Raw genomic sequence first — 16,630 nt, forward strand, 5'->3', positions numbered from 1 at the left:
CAGAAGGGTTAGAAAGCCCTACAGAAAAAGCCCCATCACGTGTGATTAGATAATCTACTTGCACGTGTAGATAAGCGATACCTCAGAACGTATCGTGAAGCGTGTATATAAACTTCCTCGACCGCGACTTCCGTGCCAGATTCATGCCAATCGTCGGATAACTATTTATGGTCAACGTATTAATTAATAGCTATCGGATATGGTAATATGAGAAGACCGCCCAACCATGTCTCTCTCTTTTGAAAAATGAAATAGACACCGCCGCCCTTATATAAGAAACCTCGCGCCGAATGGAAACCGCCATACCAAGAACGCCTATGCAAACTAAAATGTAAACGAAACAAGGTGCAAAAGCCAATAGGGGAATTATACAAGCAATGAAAAAGGATTGCAAAACGACAAAAAGAAAAACAGAAAGATATGAGACAAAGGACAAAAGACAAAAAAACATTTATCGGTTCGCCGGTACCGCCGGGGTGAGGTCTTCGGTGTAACCGAGCAGCAGCCGGTTCTCGTCGCAGACACGTGCAAACTCGAGCAGCAGGCGCCAGGTGTAGAGAAGCATGTCGTCGCGGCGCAGGACCTTTTCGCCCCAGCGCTTACCGACCGAGGCCAGCATGCGAGCGGCGGCGTCGCCCTTGGCGCTGCTGGTAAAGTAGTCGATGGCGGCGTGCAGGTCCTGGAAGGTGTTGTCGAGGGGCGCAAAGTGCAGCCAGGGAGCGAGGCGGTCGTCGTGCCACTCGGCATAAATGGTGGCTTTGAGGGGCAGGCTGGTCGACAACAGCAGGCCGCGGAAGCGGGCGCTGAAGCTGTTGCCGTCGGCGTCGGGGATGAACTTGTTGACATACTGCTCGGCCATGGGCTTGCTGGGCAGAGCCTGGAAGTGGGGCGTGACGTAGTCGCACTCGCCAAAGGGGAAGCACAGCAGGTCGGTGAAGCCGGCGTCGGCGAATTCAGACAGGAAATCGCCGACGGTCATGTCATGGCGACGCTGGTAGTTGTACATTTGCAGGGGCGCCATCTCAAAGGTCATGGCGCGGGCGCCGTCGTGCTCGAGGGCGGTGACCGTGGTGCCGTTGAGCATCTCCAGCAGGCGGTGGCGCTGAAAGTGCGACCAGTTCTCCTTCTTGTTGCGGCCACCGGAAGCGACGCCGCGCCAGACAATGCCCGTCTCCTTCTGGGACCACTGGGGTCCATGGCCGTCGCCACCCGAGTAGAACGGATCGTCCGTCAGGTACATGGCGCCAGGGATGAGAATGTCGTTGTTGGTGGGCAGCTTGCAGCCGCTAAAGAGGGGGATGAGCTCGGTCGAGGTCGAGATGGAGAGGGGCTCGATAAAGGTGCCGTGCAGCGAGCGGAGGTGTGGCTGTGTGCACGGGTCGGCGGATGCTGTAAAGTTCTTGACATAGCCTTCGGACGAGTAGGCCGGCCGCCAGTCAAAGGGCAAGCTAGGCGGGCGGGAGAAGTCCTTGAGGGCCGGTACATTACGGCTCGGGCTGTTCGGCGGGCAGGCAGCGCGCGACAAGTCCCAGTACTGGGGGGAGTTTTCGTGGATCCAGTCCGGGTCGTAGGCATGGGTCTCGTTGGCATTCTTGGCATCGACGAAAGCAAGGCCGCGATATTGCTGGAGTGCCTTTTCGCGCGGAACAATCTCGCGGCCGTCCTCGGCCTTCTTGACCAGGTCTGTAATCTCCTCCCACTTCACCAGCAGCCGCGATTCATCCATGTAGTTGATCGGCATGTCGACGTCGGGCAAAAAGGGCGCGGCCTCGGCCACCAGGTCGGTCCACAGCTTCAGCCAGGGCACGCGGCCCGTGACGTCGCCAACGCCCGTGGCCGTGCCACCGCGCACGCGGACCACGTGGTGCCAGGACTGGGCACGGCCGGCCAGCTGGTCGGGGTCGAGGCCCCAAAAGGGGTTCAGGTCGTGGTAGATGCGGTCGAAAAAGTCCTCAACGACAATGGCATCGTGTTTCTTGGCGTACTCCATCCATTTATCAAACCCGGGCGGCGGGTGGCGGCCACGGCGCTCGCGGTACTTGGCGGCGGCGGTTGCGACATCAGAGGATTGCTTCGCGACAAGGGCGTCGTGGGCCTGGCGCGCGGCGGCGATGAGGCGGTCAATGGGGTGCAGGTCTGTGTCGGAGACGTTGACGACGAGGCGGTCGTACTCGGCGGTGGCCTGCTGGGCTTCAGAGTCTGGGTTGAGCGTCAGGTGCGGGATCTTTGCGGCGACGCTGCGGACCTTGTCGGGGGAATATTGTGTCAAGAGGAGGCCGGTGGCGGCGAAGGTGACGAAGCCGACGACAACGACAAAGCGGGCAATCGTCGAGAAGGATTGGGGGCCTCGGCGGCTGGAGAAGGCCGTGCCAGCCTTGCGAAAGAACATCATGGCGACGGTGGGAATCAAAAGAGGGACGTGAAACTCGGCCCAAAAAAAAGGCAGAAAAAGGCAGAAGCAAAAAAAAAAAAAAATGTGACCCCAAGACCGCTCGTCGGCAGCTTAGCCAAGAATGGAGCTGCAAAAACGGAGGAGCATCGGTGAAGAAGAGAAATGGGAACCAAAAACAATACTGGTCAAAGCATCGCCAACAAAAGGAGGTGCGACAGGTTCGAAAAGGTGCGGAACGACTGGAGGTAGGAGGGTCGCAGCTGCCTTTCGTCGCAAGTACTTGTTCGAGGGGATAATAGGCCCCGAAAATAGGGGGTGTTACCCGAGAATGCGAGAATCGTCAAAGAATGAACGAGGCGCAAAAGTCTTGGGGGTCCCACTTGGCAGGAGCGACTTGCATGCGAAGGAGCCTCCATTACGGGACGGAAATTGGCATTTGAAGTCTGCCAAAGTTGAGCTGACAGAATGCTTGGCTAGTTTCTTTCAGGCCTCTCTTATGCCAAGGACCGCCTCTCTAGTGACAGCACGAGTCAGTCAAGGCGCTTTTAAGGTTGTGTCCTTCTAGAAGAGCTCAAAGTAAGACACGGACCAATGGCGTGTATTCCAGGAACCTGGGCGGAGCCAGGCCGGCTGTTGCACCCATTGAGCATCTTCACAGTACTAATAGCAAGGCTTCGTTGGCTTGGTTAGTTTGCTCTACTCGGGCAGTCGGTTCGAGGCATTGGGACCAACACTTCAGAAATTCGCACAGATAGCAGACGGTAACGGCACTTGAAATACAAGGAGACTCCTAGGCGGTGGGTAACTGACCATGACTTACTTCAGGATTTAGCCATAGTGATTGGCACTCGACGATTTTAGTAAGGAGAACAGAGCCATTTCAACAGACTCTCTGTCACACTAGCTGAAACCATAAATGCTCGATGCCATTGCGTAAGGCATATTTGTTTATATTTATTATGAATATGGTCCCGAGCAGAAGTAACCGTATGACGGAAATCTCACTCACTCGATCCGATGAGATGAGATGCGGTCATAATGACGATCGCGCCAGAACAGATCATGCAGTCACTTTGCGGGGAAGGTTGATGCTGCTCAAATAGATTTCCATCCCAGATTCTGGGCAGATTGACATTCAGTCGAGTGACATTGGGTGTGACGAATCGTAGATTGCGTGAATCCGAAGCTTGCCGAGCTTGCTTCGTGGTGAATGAGGCGATGTAGGTTTACATTTTAGTGATAAGTAACGTCTTTTAATAAATTTACCGTAACGATGGTAGTCATTTATGTTGCATATGTACGGTAATAAAATTGTTCATAGAATCTTACTGTTTTAATTGGACGCTTACAATTCATTCAATTTTCATGTTTATTTTATTTCATCTGTTGGTATATCCAGCACCAAAATATATATGTATATATAAATAAAAATGAAAAATAAAACCTAAAATTACCAATTTAAAAAGAAACTAATAACAATGCCGATGCACTTCTCGTTATCCCAGATGAATGTTGCAAAGCCCTCTCTTCCTCTTCGAGTGGAAAATAAGCCTCTTGGATTAGTTGATAGTCCAGCAAGTGTTTCTTTTTTTGTTCCATTCTTTATTTCTCGGGTCTACTTCTGCATCGACATTGCAAAAACTGTCACAAATAAATACCATTGCTCCTCTGAAACGTGCCACGAGCACCGTCTTCCCGTGTCCAAGTATCAAAATAATAGTGCAGACGACTGACGTGCTGCTATTGGCAAGAGCATTGACGTCATACCAAAGCTGCTGTGGCGGGGCAACGTCCACTGTACAAAAGGCCAAAAGCCACCTAACACGGCCTTCCATATTCATCCAACAAAAAACATCGAGGAACATCAAATAAAGAAACACATCTAAAAACACCAAAAAAATACAATTGACACCATGTCCAACTTCCTCAACGATGTCACCACCGGTCTCAAGGGCATCCGTGGTGCCGGCGACGCCCTACGCGGCGAGCTGATGGAGGCCGTCGACCAGACGTTTGACAACAACCCGAGCCACCCGACAACGGCCGCTGCCACCAACAAACACCACACGATTGCCGAAAAGGGCAAGGCCGACATGGCGGCCGCAGACGACATGGTGGCACGCCACGAGCAGGCGCATCGCGAGAAGAAGGCGGCCGAGACAGGCACCGCCGGGGCGGCGTTCCGCAACAGAGGCGCCGAGACTGGCGCGGCACCGGTGGCTACCCACGAAACGAGTGCCGACGCGTATGATGGGAGCGGTGCAGCCGCCCCAGCGACGGAGGGATACGGCGGAAATGTGAATGCGAATGCAAACACGGCGGCAAGTGGAAGACAGTAGGGCCGTGGCCGGAGCACACAGATGCCTCGCTGTCGAGGTAGAAGACGCGCACGAATAGCTCCAGTTTAGCAATTTGAACGTATCGATCTATTCCTTGGACTGAGATACCTTTGTCTATACAATTCCTGTCAATTACAAAGATGTGCCGGCATGGAATGGACGCCTTGTTGCTGGATCGTCCACGGCGCCCTACTGAGCATACATCTTTGTTTACAGCGATCGGGGGCGGTGGCGTGTGGGGCTGTTTTGGGGGTTGGAACTAGGCACCGGGAGAGGCCTAGACGGGCTGCAAGACAGCGGCACGCGGCTTACGCACAAAGAGCATACCTTCTATTCTCCCGACTCTGAATCCGTCCGTAGACTCTGGGATGTAACAAACTGGTGAATTTGTTCTCTTATCAGACGTCTACTGCGTCTGCAGAAGGCTTAGGGTGGCGTTGATTGATCTGGTTAGTACGGAGAACGGAGTATTGTCTTCTTACGTTATCGTCACATCGAGCCCAAAGTGAATAGGGGCAGGGAGGGATTGCGTGTGGGACGTCATGGTGCCTTAGATGGAGTATGTTGTAATTGCATGTACATCGTACAGAGTACGGATATGGACAGCAAGCCGGACAACGAAAGAAAAGGGACCACGGGAGAACAGGTCCTCTCGTCGGCGAAAACTGAATTGCAGTCATCGGGGCTATTAGAGGACGGGAAACACAAAAGGATTGCATTTCAATGTATGAAATAAACAAGTCGAAGAGAGCCCCTATCTTGAATCCCCGGAAGGCAGTACGTCGTGACACCTTCTTCCATGTCCGTTGGCATTGACTGCTCGCCGAGCTCAACCTCCGCAAATGGACCGATATTGGCCCCCGATTTTGGCCCCGAGAATATGAGACGAACATTTTGTTGCCTAGCCCTCAAGAATAGCCCACAGGAAAAGGCCCGAGGCTCCCAAGCGACGGTTTCCAAACGGAACAACCTTATTTTTTATTCTGGAGAAACAATTCGTAATTACGGCGTATATTGTCCCATTTCTCGATTTGTTGCGGTTCTGCAAAATAAGCTTGGCCAAAACCAGAACATTCTGGACCGGGCGGCTGTGGTCACCCTCTGTCAACAAACCCCTGGATGCATGTATGAAAGGGACGCTATCCGCAAGGGGCAGGGCCTGTCCGTGGCCGGACCCAACGACCACGTTTTGAAACGCGCCAACATAAAAAGACGGGGATAAATACCAAACAACGACGGCAGTCTGCGGATTGTCGGCGCCTCAGCTTACACCACGAAACCCTGCTGCGAATCGTGATTTTTACTGGTCGTTCGTTTGGCGGTCCCAGGGGTGTTGTTTTGTGTCGGTCTTTTAATTGCAGGGAGGACAGGAGAAGAGGGGAACGCATCCACCAAAGTTTCGGTCAGGAAACGACGAAGACGACGACGACGACGAAGACCCATCCCATTTTCAAGCATTTTCTTTCTTTCCAACTACGTTTTGTGGGCTTGTTACAAAGGTGGCTAGATGATGCACACAAATTCGGGCGGATTATTCTGGGCCTTTATATCTGCACGCTGCCAGTCAGCTGTCCTTACCCACGAAAAACATGTTTCTTGTTGCACAGCTCACGGTATTATGGTTATCGTATTGCAGGAGCCAGCGACGCTGCCTCTTGTTTTCGTGCGGCCAGGTCAGGCACACCCCTTAATCTACGAAAACGAGGTGCAGTTCTCGGTGAAGATGGCGTGTACGAGACGAAAAGGTAGATGCTTTCTCAAAACAAATATGAATGCAAATCGCATACTCCGGAATACACACCAATCGGGCAACCCCACAAGCCCCTACAGCTACTCTACGAAGGGCTCTCTCACCAAGGGCTTGGGGCTAGTCCAGGGTGAAAACGTCCAGGCCGTGCAGGCCCGGCCCCTTGGTAGGTTGCATCGACGGTTTGGCCGACGGGAGGCACGGCGAGACGAGCGCTTCACTTCGAGATAAAGGCGCATCGTCGTCCGTTTGTTGTGTTGTTTTGTAGGTTTGAATCTTCCCCCCCTTTCTCTTCCTCTTCTTCACCGTTCTTTCGTCCATCCTTCCGTTTTTTGATTTCAAACTTACATTCTTTTTGTTGTTCGTGTGCCATTGCTTCTCGTTGTCATCCTTTCTTTTCGTCTTCTTGCTCTCCTCTTTTGATTTATTATTCTGTGCTTTTTGGTTCTCTCGAGACCAAAACACTCACGTTCTTTCTTGACGGAACGACGTCTTCATTCCTTTCCCCTTGCGGCCTATCTTGCCCACTGCATCTTGCCAGGTGCATACATTCTCCTTCTTCAGCTTGACGCATTTCACTGTGTACACAGGCCAGCCTGTTCTTCGTTCTTCTTTCGCTACTTATCGCCCGACGGTCTTCTCTTTCTCAAATTCTGTGCTTCCGGAACAGCACGTCTCTTTCCATCTGTCCCAGTGACTTTGCCTCTGCCGTCCGTTCTCGACACAGCTCACCATGTTCTCCTCCCTTAACCCCAAATCTCTGGCGGCCCTCGTGGCCGCTCTGGCCGCGATCGCCCCGGCCGTCTCGGCCAAGGACTCGCGGACGTTTGCCGTCCTGCGCTTCCACGGCGACGGTCCGCTGACCATCGGCCGCACCGACCCCATTGTCAGCCCCGGCGGTCCGTCGTCGCACGTGCACGTCGTCCAAGGCGGCAACGCCTTTGGCAACTCAGCGACGGGCGAGTCGCTGCTGAAGTCGACGTGCAGCACGGCCAACATTGCCGGCGACAAGAGCGCCTACTGGATGCCGCAGGTCTTCTTCCACGACCCCAAGAACGGCTCCTTTGAGCCCGTGCCGCTGTTCTACATGAACGTCTACTACTTCTTCGAGGCCACCAACGACGACATCACGGCCTTCCCAGTCGGCCTGCAGATGGTCAGCGGCAGCGCCACGCGCAAGACGGCCCCGGCCACCGGCAACGACGTCCTCGACCCATCTCAGGGCACTATCCAGCCCGCCCAATTCACCTGCCCGCGCTCCAGCTACGACCCGCCCTCGTACCCGGTCGGCTCCGACGGCTCCATGGCCGGCCTGCAGGACACGAATAATAAGGGCGCCGGCGCCGGCTTTCCCTTTGCCGAGTGCGACGGCTACGCCTCGCCGCTGCGCGCCGACCTGCACTTCCCCTCGTGCTACGACCCGTCCAAGGCGCTGACCGACTTCAAGAGCAACACGGCCTTCCCGACCGACGCCGGCGACGGCAAGCAGGACTGCCCCAAGGGCTGGCTGCACATGCCGCACCTCTTTTACGAAATGTACTGGAACACGCCCCTCTTTGTCGACCGCTGGGACCCCGCCGCCGCCGACAGCCAGCCGTTTGTGCTGTCCAACGGCGACGCCGCCGGCTTCTCGCTGCACGGCGACTTTTTGGCCGCCTGGGACACGACGGTGCTGCAGCACATTATCGACACGTGCGACGCTGGCGACGCCGGCATGGACCAGTGTGCCGGCGTCGAGACGGTGCTCCAGGGCAACTGCAACATCCCCAACCCGACGCCCGAGGACATCACCGGTGTGCTGTCGGCGTTGCCCGGCAACAACCCGCTGTTTGGCTGGCAGTACGGTACGGGCAGCGCCACTGGAGCCAGTCCCACTGGTGCGACGGGTGCGACGGGTGCGACGGGTGCGACGAGTGCTTACGGCTCTCGTAAGTCTGGCTCTTCTTCGTCTGCCGCTGCCGCTGCCGCTCCTCCGTCTGCCAAGGCCTCGACCCCCTCATCGTCGCCTGCCGTCGTCGCCAACCACGCCGTGTCCAACGCCGACGCCAAGACGGAGAGTCTCTCTCCTTCTCCCACTGTCTCTCCCTCTCCCTCTCCCTCGCCTTCGGCGTTGTCCATCGTTGTCTCGTCTCAGGTTGCCGCCGTCTCGGTTGCTCCTTCGTCGTCTTCTGCTGTCGGTGCTTCGTCGGCTTCTTCGTCTTCGTCATCGTCGTCGGCTCCTCTTGTGCACTCGGCCTCTTCCTCTGCCTTGTCTCCTCCTTCCTCGTCGTCTGTCGTGACACCCGCCTCTTCTTCGTCTCCGTCCTCTTCCGCGTTTTCTTCCCGTCCTCCTCCCCCCTCCTCCACAGTCTCGTCTGTCGAGGCCGCCTCTACCAGCTGTGCCGCACCAACCGACATTTCCACGACCATTGTCACAGTCCCCGTGACCGTCTACTCGACGTCGACGTCGACCATCTACCAGACAGCCACGGCCTGCACTTTGTCGTCGGCCGTCTCGTCCCCTTCGGCGCCCTACCGGACGTCTGCCGTGGCCTCGGCAGCCGGTGCCGCCAAGCGCAGCGAGCACATGCATCGTCACGCCCACGCACGGCGTCACTAGATGCCTGTCGGCTGTGTGGCGGGCGAGGCCATGCATTGATTCTTATTCTCCATTTCACTTCGTGTCCTGTACTTTAGTTTATTTTTACTTTATCCTTTTCTCGCATCCCCACGATTCACGGCTTTGGTTGGATACATGTGGCATACTTTTTCTTTGTTCATTCTCCATTTCAATTCCAATTGTGTATTTTATTATAGCCTTTTTGGTACAATTCCATTTCTTTTCAAAATAGGGTTTCTTTTTACCCTTTTCAAATCATTTTTGTCTATACCTATCCTGCTATGCAAATGTGAATCAATGTCAAAGAACTCCCGTAGTATATCTGTCGCCATCACAACGCATCTAATCGTCGAACCCACCCCAATCATCGTCGTCCGACTGGTCTTGTTTCGCTTCGACAGGCGGGTGAGCAACCGTCCCTGTTGCCTTCTTGGTCTTTTTCTTGGCCTTTTTTGGACTTTTTCTTTGTAGGTTCACCGTTAGTTTGTGGTGACTGTTCTGTGTCTTGTGCCCTACTTGCTGTTTTCGTCCCTTCTGCGCCAGCCTCGTCTCGCACAAACGCCGCCACGAAAAAGCCCATTACGCCCCGGTCGTCGTTGGCATACGACCGAATACACGCCTCGGCCACAGCCGCTGCGTCTTCGTCTTGGTCATCGTCCTCGTCCTCAGTCCTTGGCACGTTCTCTGCGCCCTTGGGATCACCCCGTACGGGCCATGCCTGCATCCCTGCCACCTGCTCGTCGCGCCGCAACAGTCGCCAACGTCCAGCCTCCGCTCGTCGCAGCGCCCGCAGCGCCCGCACCACCACCTGCTCATTTTCCTCGGCGTGCACCGAGCATGTCGAGTAGGTCACGCGCTGGGCAGACGGGAATGAGCACGCATGCAGCAGAATGGCCAGCTGAAACGAAGCGAGCGCGGCCAGGCGCGCCTTGGGATTGTCCTTGCTTTGGAGGTCGTCGAGGGCGGTCGTGGCGTCCGCAGGGACATCGTCACCCATGTCTTCCTCATTTTCCTTTTTTCCCTTCTTCGTCTCGGCCTCGGCCCCGCGTTTCCGTTTGTTCCTGCCGCTGCCGGTCGGCATGCCCTGTTGTGACGTGCCCCTTATGACTTTGGCTACCTTGGGCAGGTGTAGTTCGGGCATAGCATCGCGGCCGACGATGCCGCTGCCAGAACAGCTGGGATCCAACAGCAGGGCGCGCACTTCGCGGAACCGCTCGGCCGTCGGGTCGACTTTCAAAAAGTCCTGTCCAGCGTCGACGGTGGCGATGCTCATGCCGACTTCGGCGCCGTCACCGCTCTCGGCGGCCAGTGCGCCCGCTTTTTGCAGCATGTTCTGCAGCGTCTTGCTTCGGTACTTGTCCTTTTCAAAGGCGAACACGCGGCGGTCGGTCGGTGCCTTCTCCTCGCCCAGCAGGGCCGCCAGGTGACTCGTCTTGTTGCCCGGTGCCGCACAAGCATCAATGACGTGGCCGCCACCGGGCACCGATGCGGGGTCCAGCAGGTACGCAGGGAAGCACGAGGCCTTGTCCTGGAAGATGATGGCGCCACGCTTGTACGCATCGCAGCGGGTCAGATCTGTCTGGACAGCAGACGACGACGATAACGACGATGACGACGACGCGGGCACGGCAACCAAGGGCACCGCCACCAAGTTGGGCACGTGCTCGTCGATATACAATCGCGGCCCGTCGGCGTCGGCCGCAAACAGGGAGTGCAGGGTAGCGACCTGCTCATAGCCCGCAAACGTCGTCGCCAGCTGCTGCTCCAGTGTCGTCTTGAGCGTGTTGACCCGCACCCACCGCGTCGCCGCCGCCAGCGACGACGTCGTCGACACCGACGCCGCAGCCGCCCGTTCCACCTGCTCGCGCAGCACGTGCAAGGACAGGGCGCCGCGCCGCAGCCGGGCCCGTGTCAGCTCGGCCGACAGCCGCGTCTTGTGCCGCTCGACGGCCGCCCGCAGGCCGTGGTGCGCGGGCAGCTGGATGTTGCCATTGCCGTTCTTGGCCACGAGCAAATCGTGCACGAGCAGCAGCGCCAGGACGGGCGTGAGGCGGGCGCGGCGCTCGTGCTCGAGCAGGCCGGCACGGTCAATGACCTCGCTCAGGACCGCGCTCCATTTGCACGACTCGGCGGCGAGCGCATAGATCTGGGCCGGTGGGATGACGCCGGTTCCACGGCGACCGCTCTCCTTGGCCTCTTTGCCCTTGGCCGTCTGCACGTCTTTGGCGTCCTTGCTGCGCGGACCAAAAATACGCGTCTTGAGGTTGCCGCCGTCCGAAGCCGGGGCCGTCAGTGCCGTGGCAGCCTCGTGGTAGAGCGACATGGCGGGCCAGACTAGAAAAGCATAACGCGGTGGCCGTGGTGCGTCTGATGTTGTTGACTTTTGCCCGTCTGGAGAGGTGCCAATAAATTTTACGCTTACATAATTACACGACAGATAGCACGTGACTCCTCTTTCGACTTTGAAAATAAATGTCACAATATGAGGGTCAATCCTCAGCGAGGTAAGGTATGATTACGTCTGGTTGTTGGTTACGGCACTTGTCGTACGGTTCGCCCCATTATTTTCCGACTTCTTGAGGAGGCGATGCTGTCTATTTTAATATCTTGGCTGTCTATTTTGAATCCGCAGTCCGGCTATCAACGCCACGACAGTATTTTGATTTTGGTTTTAGTGATGATGTTTAGTGTCCATTCAACGCCACACTATGGGTGAGGACCTGCAGAATTTGGACAATACAGGGGACATCAGTGGATAAGCAGTAGGCAAAACAGTGGCTCAGTGGGTAATCTACTTGCCAGTCTAAGCCTTTCTAGGCGTGTCACGTGTATTTTTGCACCACCAATTGACGCCAAAAGCCCCTAGGTGTGGGCCTGGCGCCTACCTCACCAGCTCATGTTGCATGGCAGGAGAGGGAAGAGCGTCGCTCGTGCTGATTTCGGCTTGGCACTAGAAGCGAAGGATCATGATGGATGCGACGCAAAACCCTGCGCAGGACGCGAAAAAGGGGCTGAAGCACATTGTCTGCAAGAGGGCGAGTGGCCAAGAGTCGGCCAGGGGTCAACACGGAGGCTATGCCTCAATGCCAGCCACTGGCCCAACCGAGAAACAGAAAGCCACAAAACAGAGCATCTAAGAACGAAGGACGTAGGAAGTGGTGCAGAGTGGCAGGGTAAGATTCCCTGGTTTGTGCCAGGTTCTGATCCTCTGGGTTTCTTCCTTCACATACGGAGTAAAGGTGGACAGTGCCTTGGAACGGAGCGTGTTGTGTTCGCTCCGCTAGCAGGCGTATTGAGCGAGACGATGATCCTTTCGCGTGAAGCAATTTCCTTTCCGCTCATTTCCTCTCCTTGATTTTCGTGTGTTGCAGCTTTGGCGTCTCTGTTTTCCCTCCATATCCTTTTTTTCTTCTTCTTATTTTATTTTTATCATCAGTCGGCATCGTGGTTTGGTGTGTTTTTTAGATTGGTTCCTCCGAAACCTGTCTGCAGATGAAGAGAGGTTCAACATTGTGAGAATATCAAAACATTTTTTTTGTTGGCAACATCATCAACATCGTCGACATAGATATTGCAAATCAATAGCGTGAACATCGTCAACATCGTCGCTACTGTCGCCACTGTCGCCATTGTTGGCACGAAGACCGCGTTCGGTACGCGAACAGATTCGATACGGTTTCTTACCATCGACAATCGGCATCCGTTTCCAAAGCAGTAAAACAAGGAGAAGGAAGTACAATCGGTCTAACAGGAGCCCAACTTTGCAGCCATGTCGGCCGTTCCTTCGCTCACGACGACATTCGTGCCGTCGCCGTCGTGCACAATCGATGTCTACAAAATGCCGTACCCAGGCATAACGTGCGCCATCGGCTCCAGTCTCATTCCGTGCGAATACTACCACCTCGGCGTCGACAGCAGCGTATCCAACTGTTTCCCGTCCGGCTGGAGCGCGACCAAGTACTTTTCGCCAGGTGTCTGTCCCGAGGGCTACACGGAGGCCTGCTCGAGCACCGTCGGTGCCGAAACGCGCGCGACATGCTGTCCCACGTACGTTGTCATTAACCCACCATTGTTTGTTGCGTTTTGCAACTCTGCGTTTGATTGTCTTGTTTGTTCCAGGGCGCTAAACATGTTCAGAGGCTACCAATGCCAGACGGAGACGAACTGGCCATGGTACTCGACCGACCAGTGTACGTACGTCATGTCGACCAAGCAGGTGTTTGTATACACAACCAACATCATTGGCGCTGGGAAGGTGGTGTCCACCGTGACGGATGCCGAGGGCCTCAACGCCTTTGGCCTCCAGATCCGCTACCATTCGACTGACATCCCCTCGTCCACGTCTTCTGTGCCATCTTCCAAGTCCGCCACCAATACCGGCAGCGCCGCCAGTAGTGGCCCAACTGGCAGCAGCGGCTCCAGCGGCGACTCCGGCAGCACCTCGTCCTCCAGCAGTGGTCTTAGCACCGGCGCCAAGGCTGGCATCGGCATCGGCGCCGCCCTGGGCGCCGTCGCATTCATTGGCGCCGCCGCCTGGCTCTTTATTCGCAACCGGCGGGCAGCGGCCGGCAACGGCAACCTCTCCGACGGTGCAGAACTCGCCGGCGGCGCTGGCGATGCGGCTAATCAATACGGCGGCACCAGCAACTCTGCACACAGTCCACACTCGGGCATCGCGTACACAGCAGTGTCGACAAGCGCATCGCCGGGGCTCGAGCAGCAGCAGAAATACTACTATTCCGCAGGTGCGTCGACGCCCATGGCCGAGGTATCTGGCGAGTCGTGGACGCCACCGGTCGAACTGCCGACGGAGGGCCAGCCCCAGTATCTGCAGCCGGAGCAGGGACAGGGGCAGCTTGAGCACCGGTGACGGGGCGAGGCAGCGTTGGAGGACGCTGCCACGCCGTTTCTTCCGCACCAATGACAGGTGGGAAATGGAAAAGAAATTGATCCCGACGCCATGTCGGCTTGCTCTTCCTGGTCGACCACAATGCGCCCCAACAGGGAGATTCTCCGAGACGAGGGATTTGGATTGACGCATGTTGAAAATATGTGCGCGTTTGTTTTATACCTTTAATGAGTCAATAGCTTGAGGAGACGGGCCACTGCACTCCAGCGGTCTCATAGTAGCGCCCCTCTTGTGTATCGTTTGGAGTCCATTGGAATCATTAGCCATTCTTTACTGTATTTATCTTGTTTACCTTTGTCTATTTTTGCATGCATCTCAACACGGATTTTCTTTTCCACTTTTCTCCACGTCCTATTGCCACTTTTGTCACTTCGGTCACTCCGTTTAAGTGACTTGCATTGCTCAGAAGCTGATACCCGATGGTCTGTCTACATTAAGGGAAAAGGAAGATGAAGTTTGCCGGTTGATTTGACCCCGTCCACGGACGACCTCTAGATCAACTTAACAAACCACCACGGCCAAAATGAGGAAACAGAGGAAGAAAGAAAAGTCAGAAAAAGAAGGCGGTCTCTCCTTTTATGCGTTTCTTGCAATCTTACTTGTCCCAGGAGGACACGCGGATGTCAGCTCTTGGCGCGGCTTAAGCCTTTTCAAAGCGGGTTCCATCGGCTACCGGCGGCATCGCCACTTTTTCCCTCACTTGCTCAAGATCGAGATAACGCCATTCATTCCCGTTTCTCCCCTCCTTCCCCTGTCTCGGGAACAAGATCTGCCTCTAATGTGCCCTTCCCGCAATTTAAGCTTATTTTAAGGTCAAAGGCTCCTCCCCAGACTCCTTCATGGGTCTACGGATATGCATGACGGCTGCACCCCTTCCCGGTCCTTCGATCCCTCATTCCCTCCCTCCTCTTCCCAGTTTCCGCGTGTTCTTTTCTTCTTTCATTTCCTTGTATCTAAGCTAGTCTTAAATTGCACCTCCAGTTCATCTGCCTGTATCTAGATCTGAATCTGATTCCGTCCCTCAAGCGGTAGTTACACATTCGACCACCCATTGGGTCAAGATCCCTCATAAACCTGTAACTTCAGTTGCCACTTGATAAATGGGTTTTCTTTAACAGGTTGTGTCCAGCGTTCTATGGACTTGAGGTAGTAACTCACGTGAACATATATTGACCAGATTACACCACATATTTACTGGCACATGAAATGATTACGTCAATAAATGATTCAGCGTGACATACAATTATACGGAAAAGATACACATCTATTCGGATGACTTTTAAGAGTATCTATCCTGAAATTTATATTTACAACAAGCCACCTAGTATTCGTTAGCTAATAGTTATTCATTATGGACCTATAGGACACTATCCAGATCGTCCAAGATCCGAATATGTCCCCACGTATGTACTGCATCGCATTTTACGACCAATGCATGAACATGCATGCAAAACCTGTTGCCGGCTGGAAGTGGTCTTAGTTTGTGACAAATGTCTGTCACTGCTATGTTTGGTAGCCAGGCTATGGTTGACTTAATTACGGTATAATTCCTGACAGAGCAAGGCTCAGCATCTTGTGAAGGAGAACAGCGCAATTCTTTTTCTTTGGAAGTCCACTGGCACGTTACACGCCTGGCCAAGAAATGAGGCTCAAAACGAGGCTACTCCAGAAGAGGGCTAACCAGCAAGCCACAGGGTGACAGACAACAGACGAAGAGTCAGCCACGATTTGTAAATTGTGAAAGCTGGCCAATGACGTGGGGCGACTTGTGAGGGAGAGGGCGAGTAGAATACGAGTGTCGTCGACAAAAAATTGCTAGATAGTCTTATGTAGATGCCCTAAAACGGACGTTGTAACTGTCCGTCGCCCATTGAGGACATAGCGGGATCGTAATTTTACGCGCATTTCGGTAGTCAACTGGGCCGGAGCAAAAATATGAGATATTTAGGTCGGAAGTGAGACGGGTGTGTTTTGGCCGGCGGGATATCCGCAGAAGTTTTGAGTTTACGGAACACAGGTGTGAGATACTGGGCTGGACTGCAGTTTAGCACAGTCAGCGGACATAAGCTCGATCGACAACTGGGGGCCAAGTTGAGGCCGCCGCAATTAAGCCTTGTGTTGTGGCGGAAAGTAATACGTCGTTTAGGGAAATTTGCAAAAAGGCATAGCATGGATCAGCGTCAGCCCTCGTAAAAGCGTTATCACGTTGCAAGGCGGGCCGTCTTCGTATTGTAGCGGGCTGACTTTTGAGAACTGTCTGTCAGACGGACGGTAGACATATACGACGACTGCAGACGAATGAACAATGTGTCACGGAGCGGACAAGAATGATCAGACTCTTACGCTTGGTCATCAGGACCTGGACGATCTGAATTCTAAGCTGTTAGAACCGGAGGAACCCCTCAAAAAGATGATTAGAACTGGTTAGGATTGGCGGTAGGCATGTCGACGTTTGTCTGCACGTAGACACATTGGACCAGAAAAAACGGTGAACTGCAGTAACAATTTAAAGCAAACCAAAGTGTGGACCAGGACCTGTTTCTACCCCGAGTACCGGAGGCTCTGGCCCCTTTCGAAGGCGAAATAGGCAGGTGAGACTGAGAATCCAGCGCGAGCCAAGAAAGCCAAGATGCATGGAAGCAAA

General features: G+C 54.7%; 5 protein-coding genes across 5 annotated transcripts; 3 read left to right on the forward strand and 2 right to left on the reverse strand.

Annotated features, from left to right (window-relative positions):
* Positions 1 to 451: 451 nt before the first annotated feature.
* SPSK_01087 (uncharacterized protein) lies at positions 452 to 2,392 on the reverse strand (the record flags this gene model as incomplete). Its single annotated transcript, XM_016728018.1, has 1 exon — positions 452 to 2,392. One exon carries the CDS (start codon positions 2,390 to 2,392, stop codon positions 452 to 454), a length of 1,941 nt encoding a protein of 646 aa, XP_016584183.1.
* Positions 2,393 to 4,305: 1,913 nt separating this feature from the next.
* On the forward strand, positions 4,306 to 4,731 carry SPSK_01296 (uncharacterized protein; the record flags this gene model as incomplete). Its single annotated transcript, XM_016728226.1, has 1 exon — positions 4,306 to 4,731. One exon carries the CDS (start codon positions 4,306 to 4,308, stop codon positions 4,729 to 4,731), a length of 426 nt encoding a protein of 141 aa, XP_016584184.1.
* Positions 4,732 to 7,211: 2,480 nt separating this feature from the next.
* On the forward strand, positions 7,212 to 9,077 carry SPSK_01094 (wsc domain containing protein; the record flags this gene model as incomplete). Its single annotated transcript, XM_016728025.1, has 1 exon — positions 7,212 to 9,077. One exon carries the CDS (start codon positions 7,212 to 7,214, stop codon positions 9,075 to 9,077), a length of 1,866 nt encoding a protein of 621 aa, XP_016584185.1.
* Positions 9,078 to 9,441: 364 nt separating this feature from the next.
* On the reverse strand, positions 9,442 to 11,400 carry SPSK_01083 (methyltransferase; the record flags this gene model as incomplete). The annotated part of the gene is made up of 1 exon (XM_016728014.1): positions 9,442 to 11,400. One exon carries the CDS (start codon positions 11,398 to 11,400, stop codon positions 9,442 to 9,444), a length of 1,959 nt encoding a protein of 652 aa, XP_016584186.1.
* Positions 11,401 to 12,846: 1,446 nt separating this feature from the next.
* Positions 12,847 to 13,947, forward strand: SPSK_01201 (uncharacterized protein; the record flags this gene model as incomplete). Its single annotated transcript, XM_016728132.1, has 2 exons — positions 12,847 to 13,124; positions 13,197 to 13,947. 2 exons carry the CDS (start codon positions 12,847 to 12,849, stop codon positions 13,945 to 13,947), a joined length of 1,029 nt encoding a protein of 342 aa, XP_016584187.1.
* Positions 13,948 to 16,630: the final 2,683 nt, after the last annotated feature.

This window comes from Sporothrix schenckii, assembly GCF_000961545.1.
Source record: "Sporothrix schenckii 1099-18 chromosome Unknown Cont48, whole genome shotgun sequence".
NCBI classification, from domain to species: Eukaryota; Fungi; Ascomycota; class Sordariomycetes; order Ophiostomatales; family Ophiostomataceae; genus Sporothrix; species Sporothrix schenckii.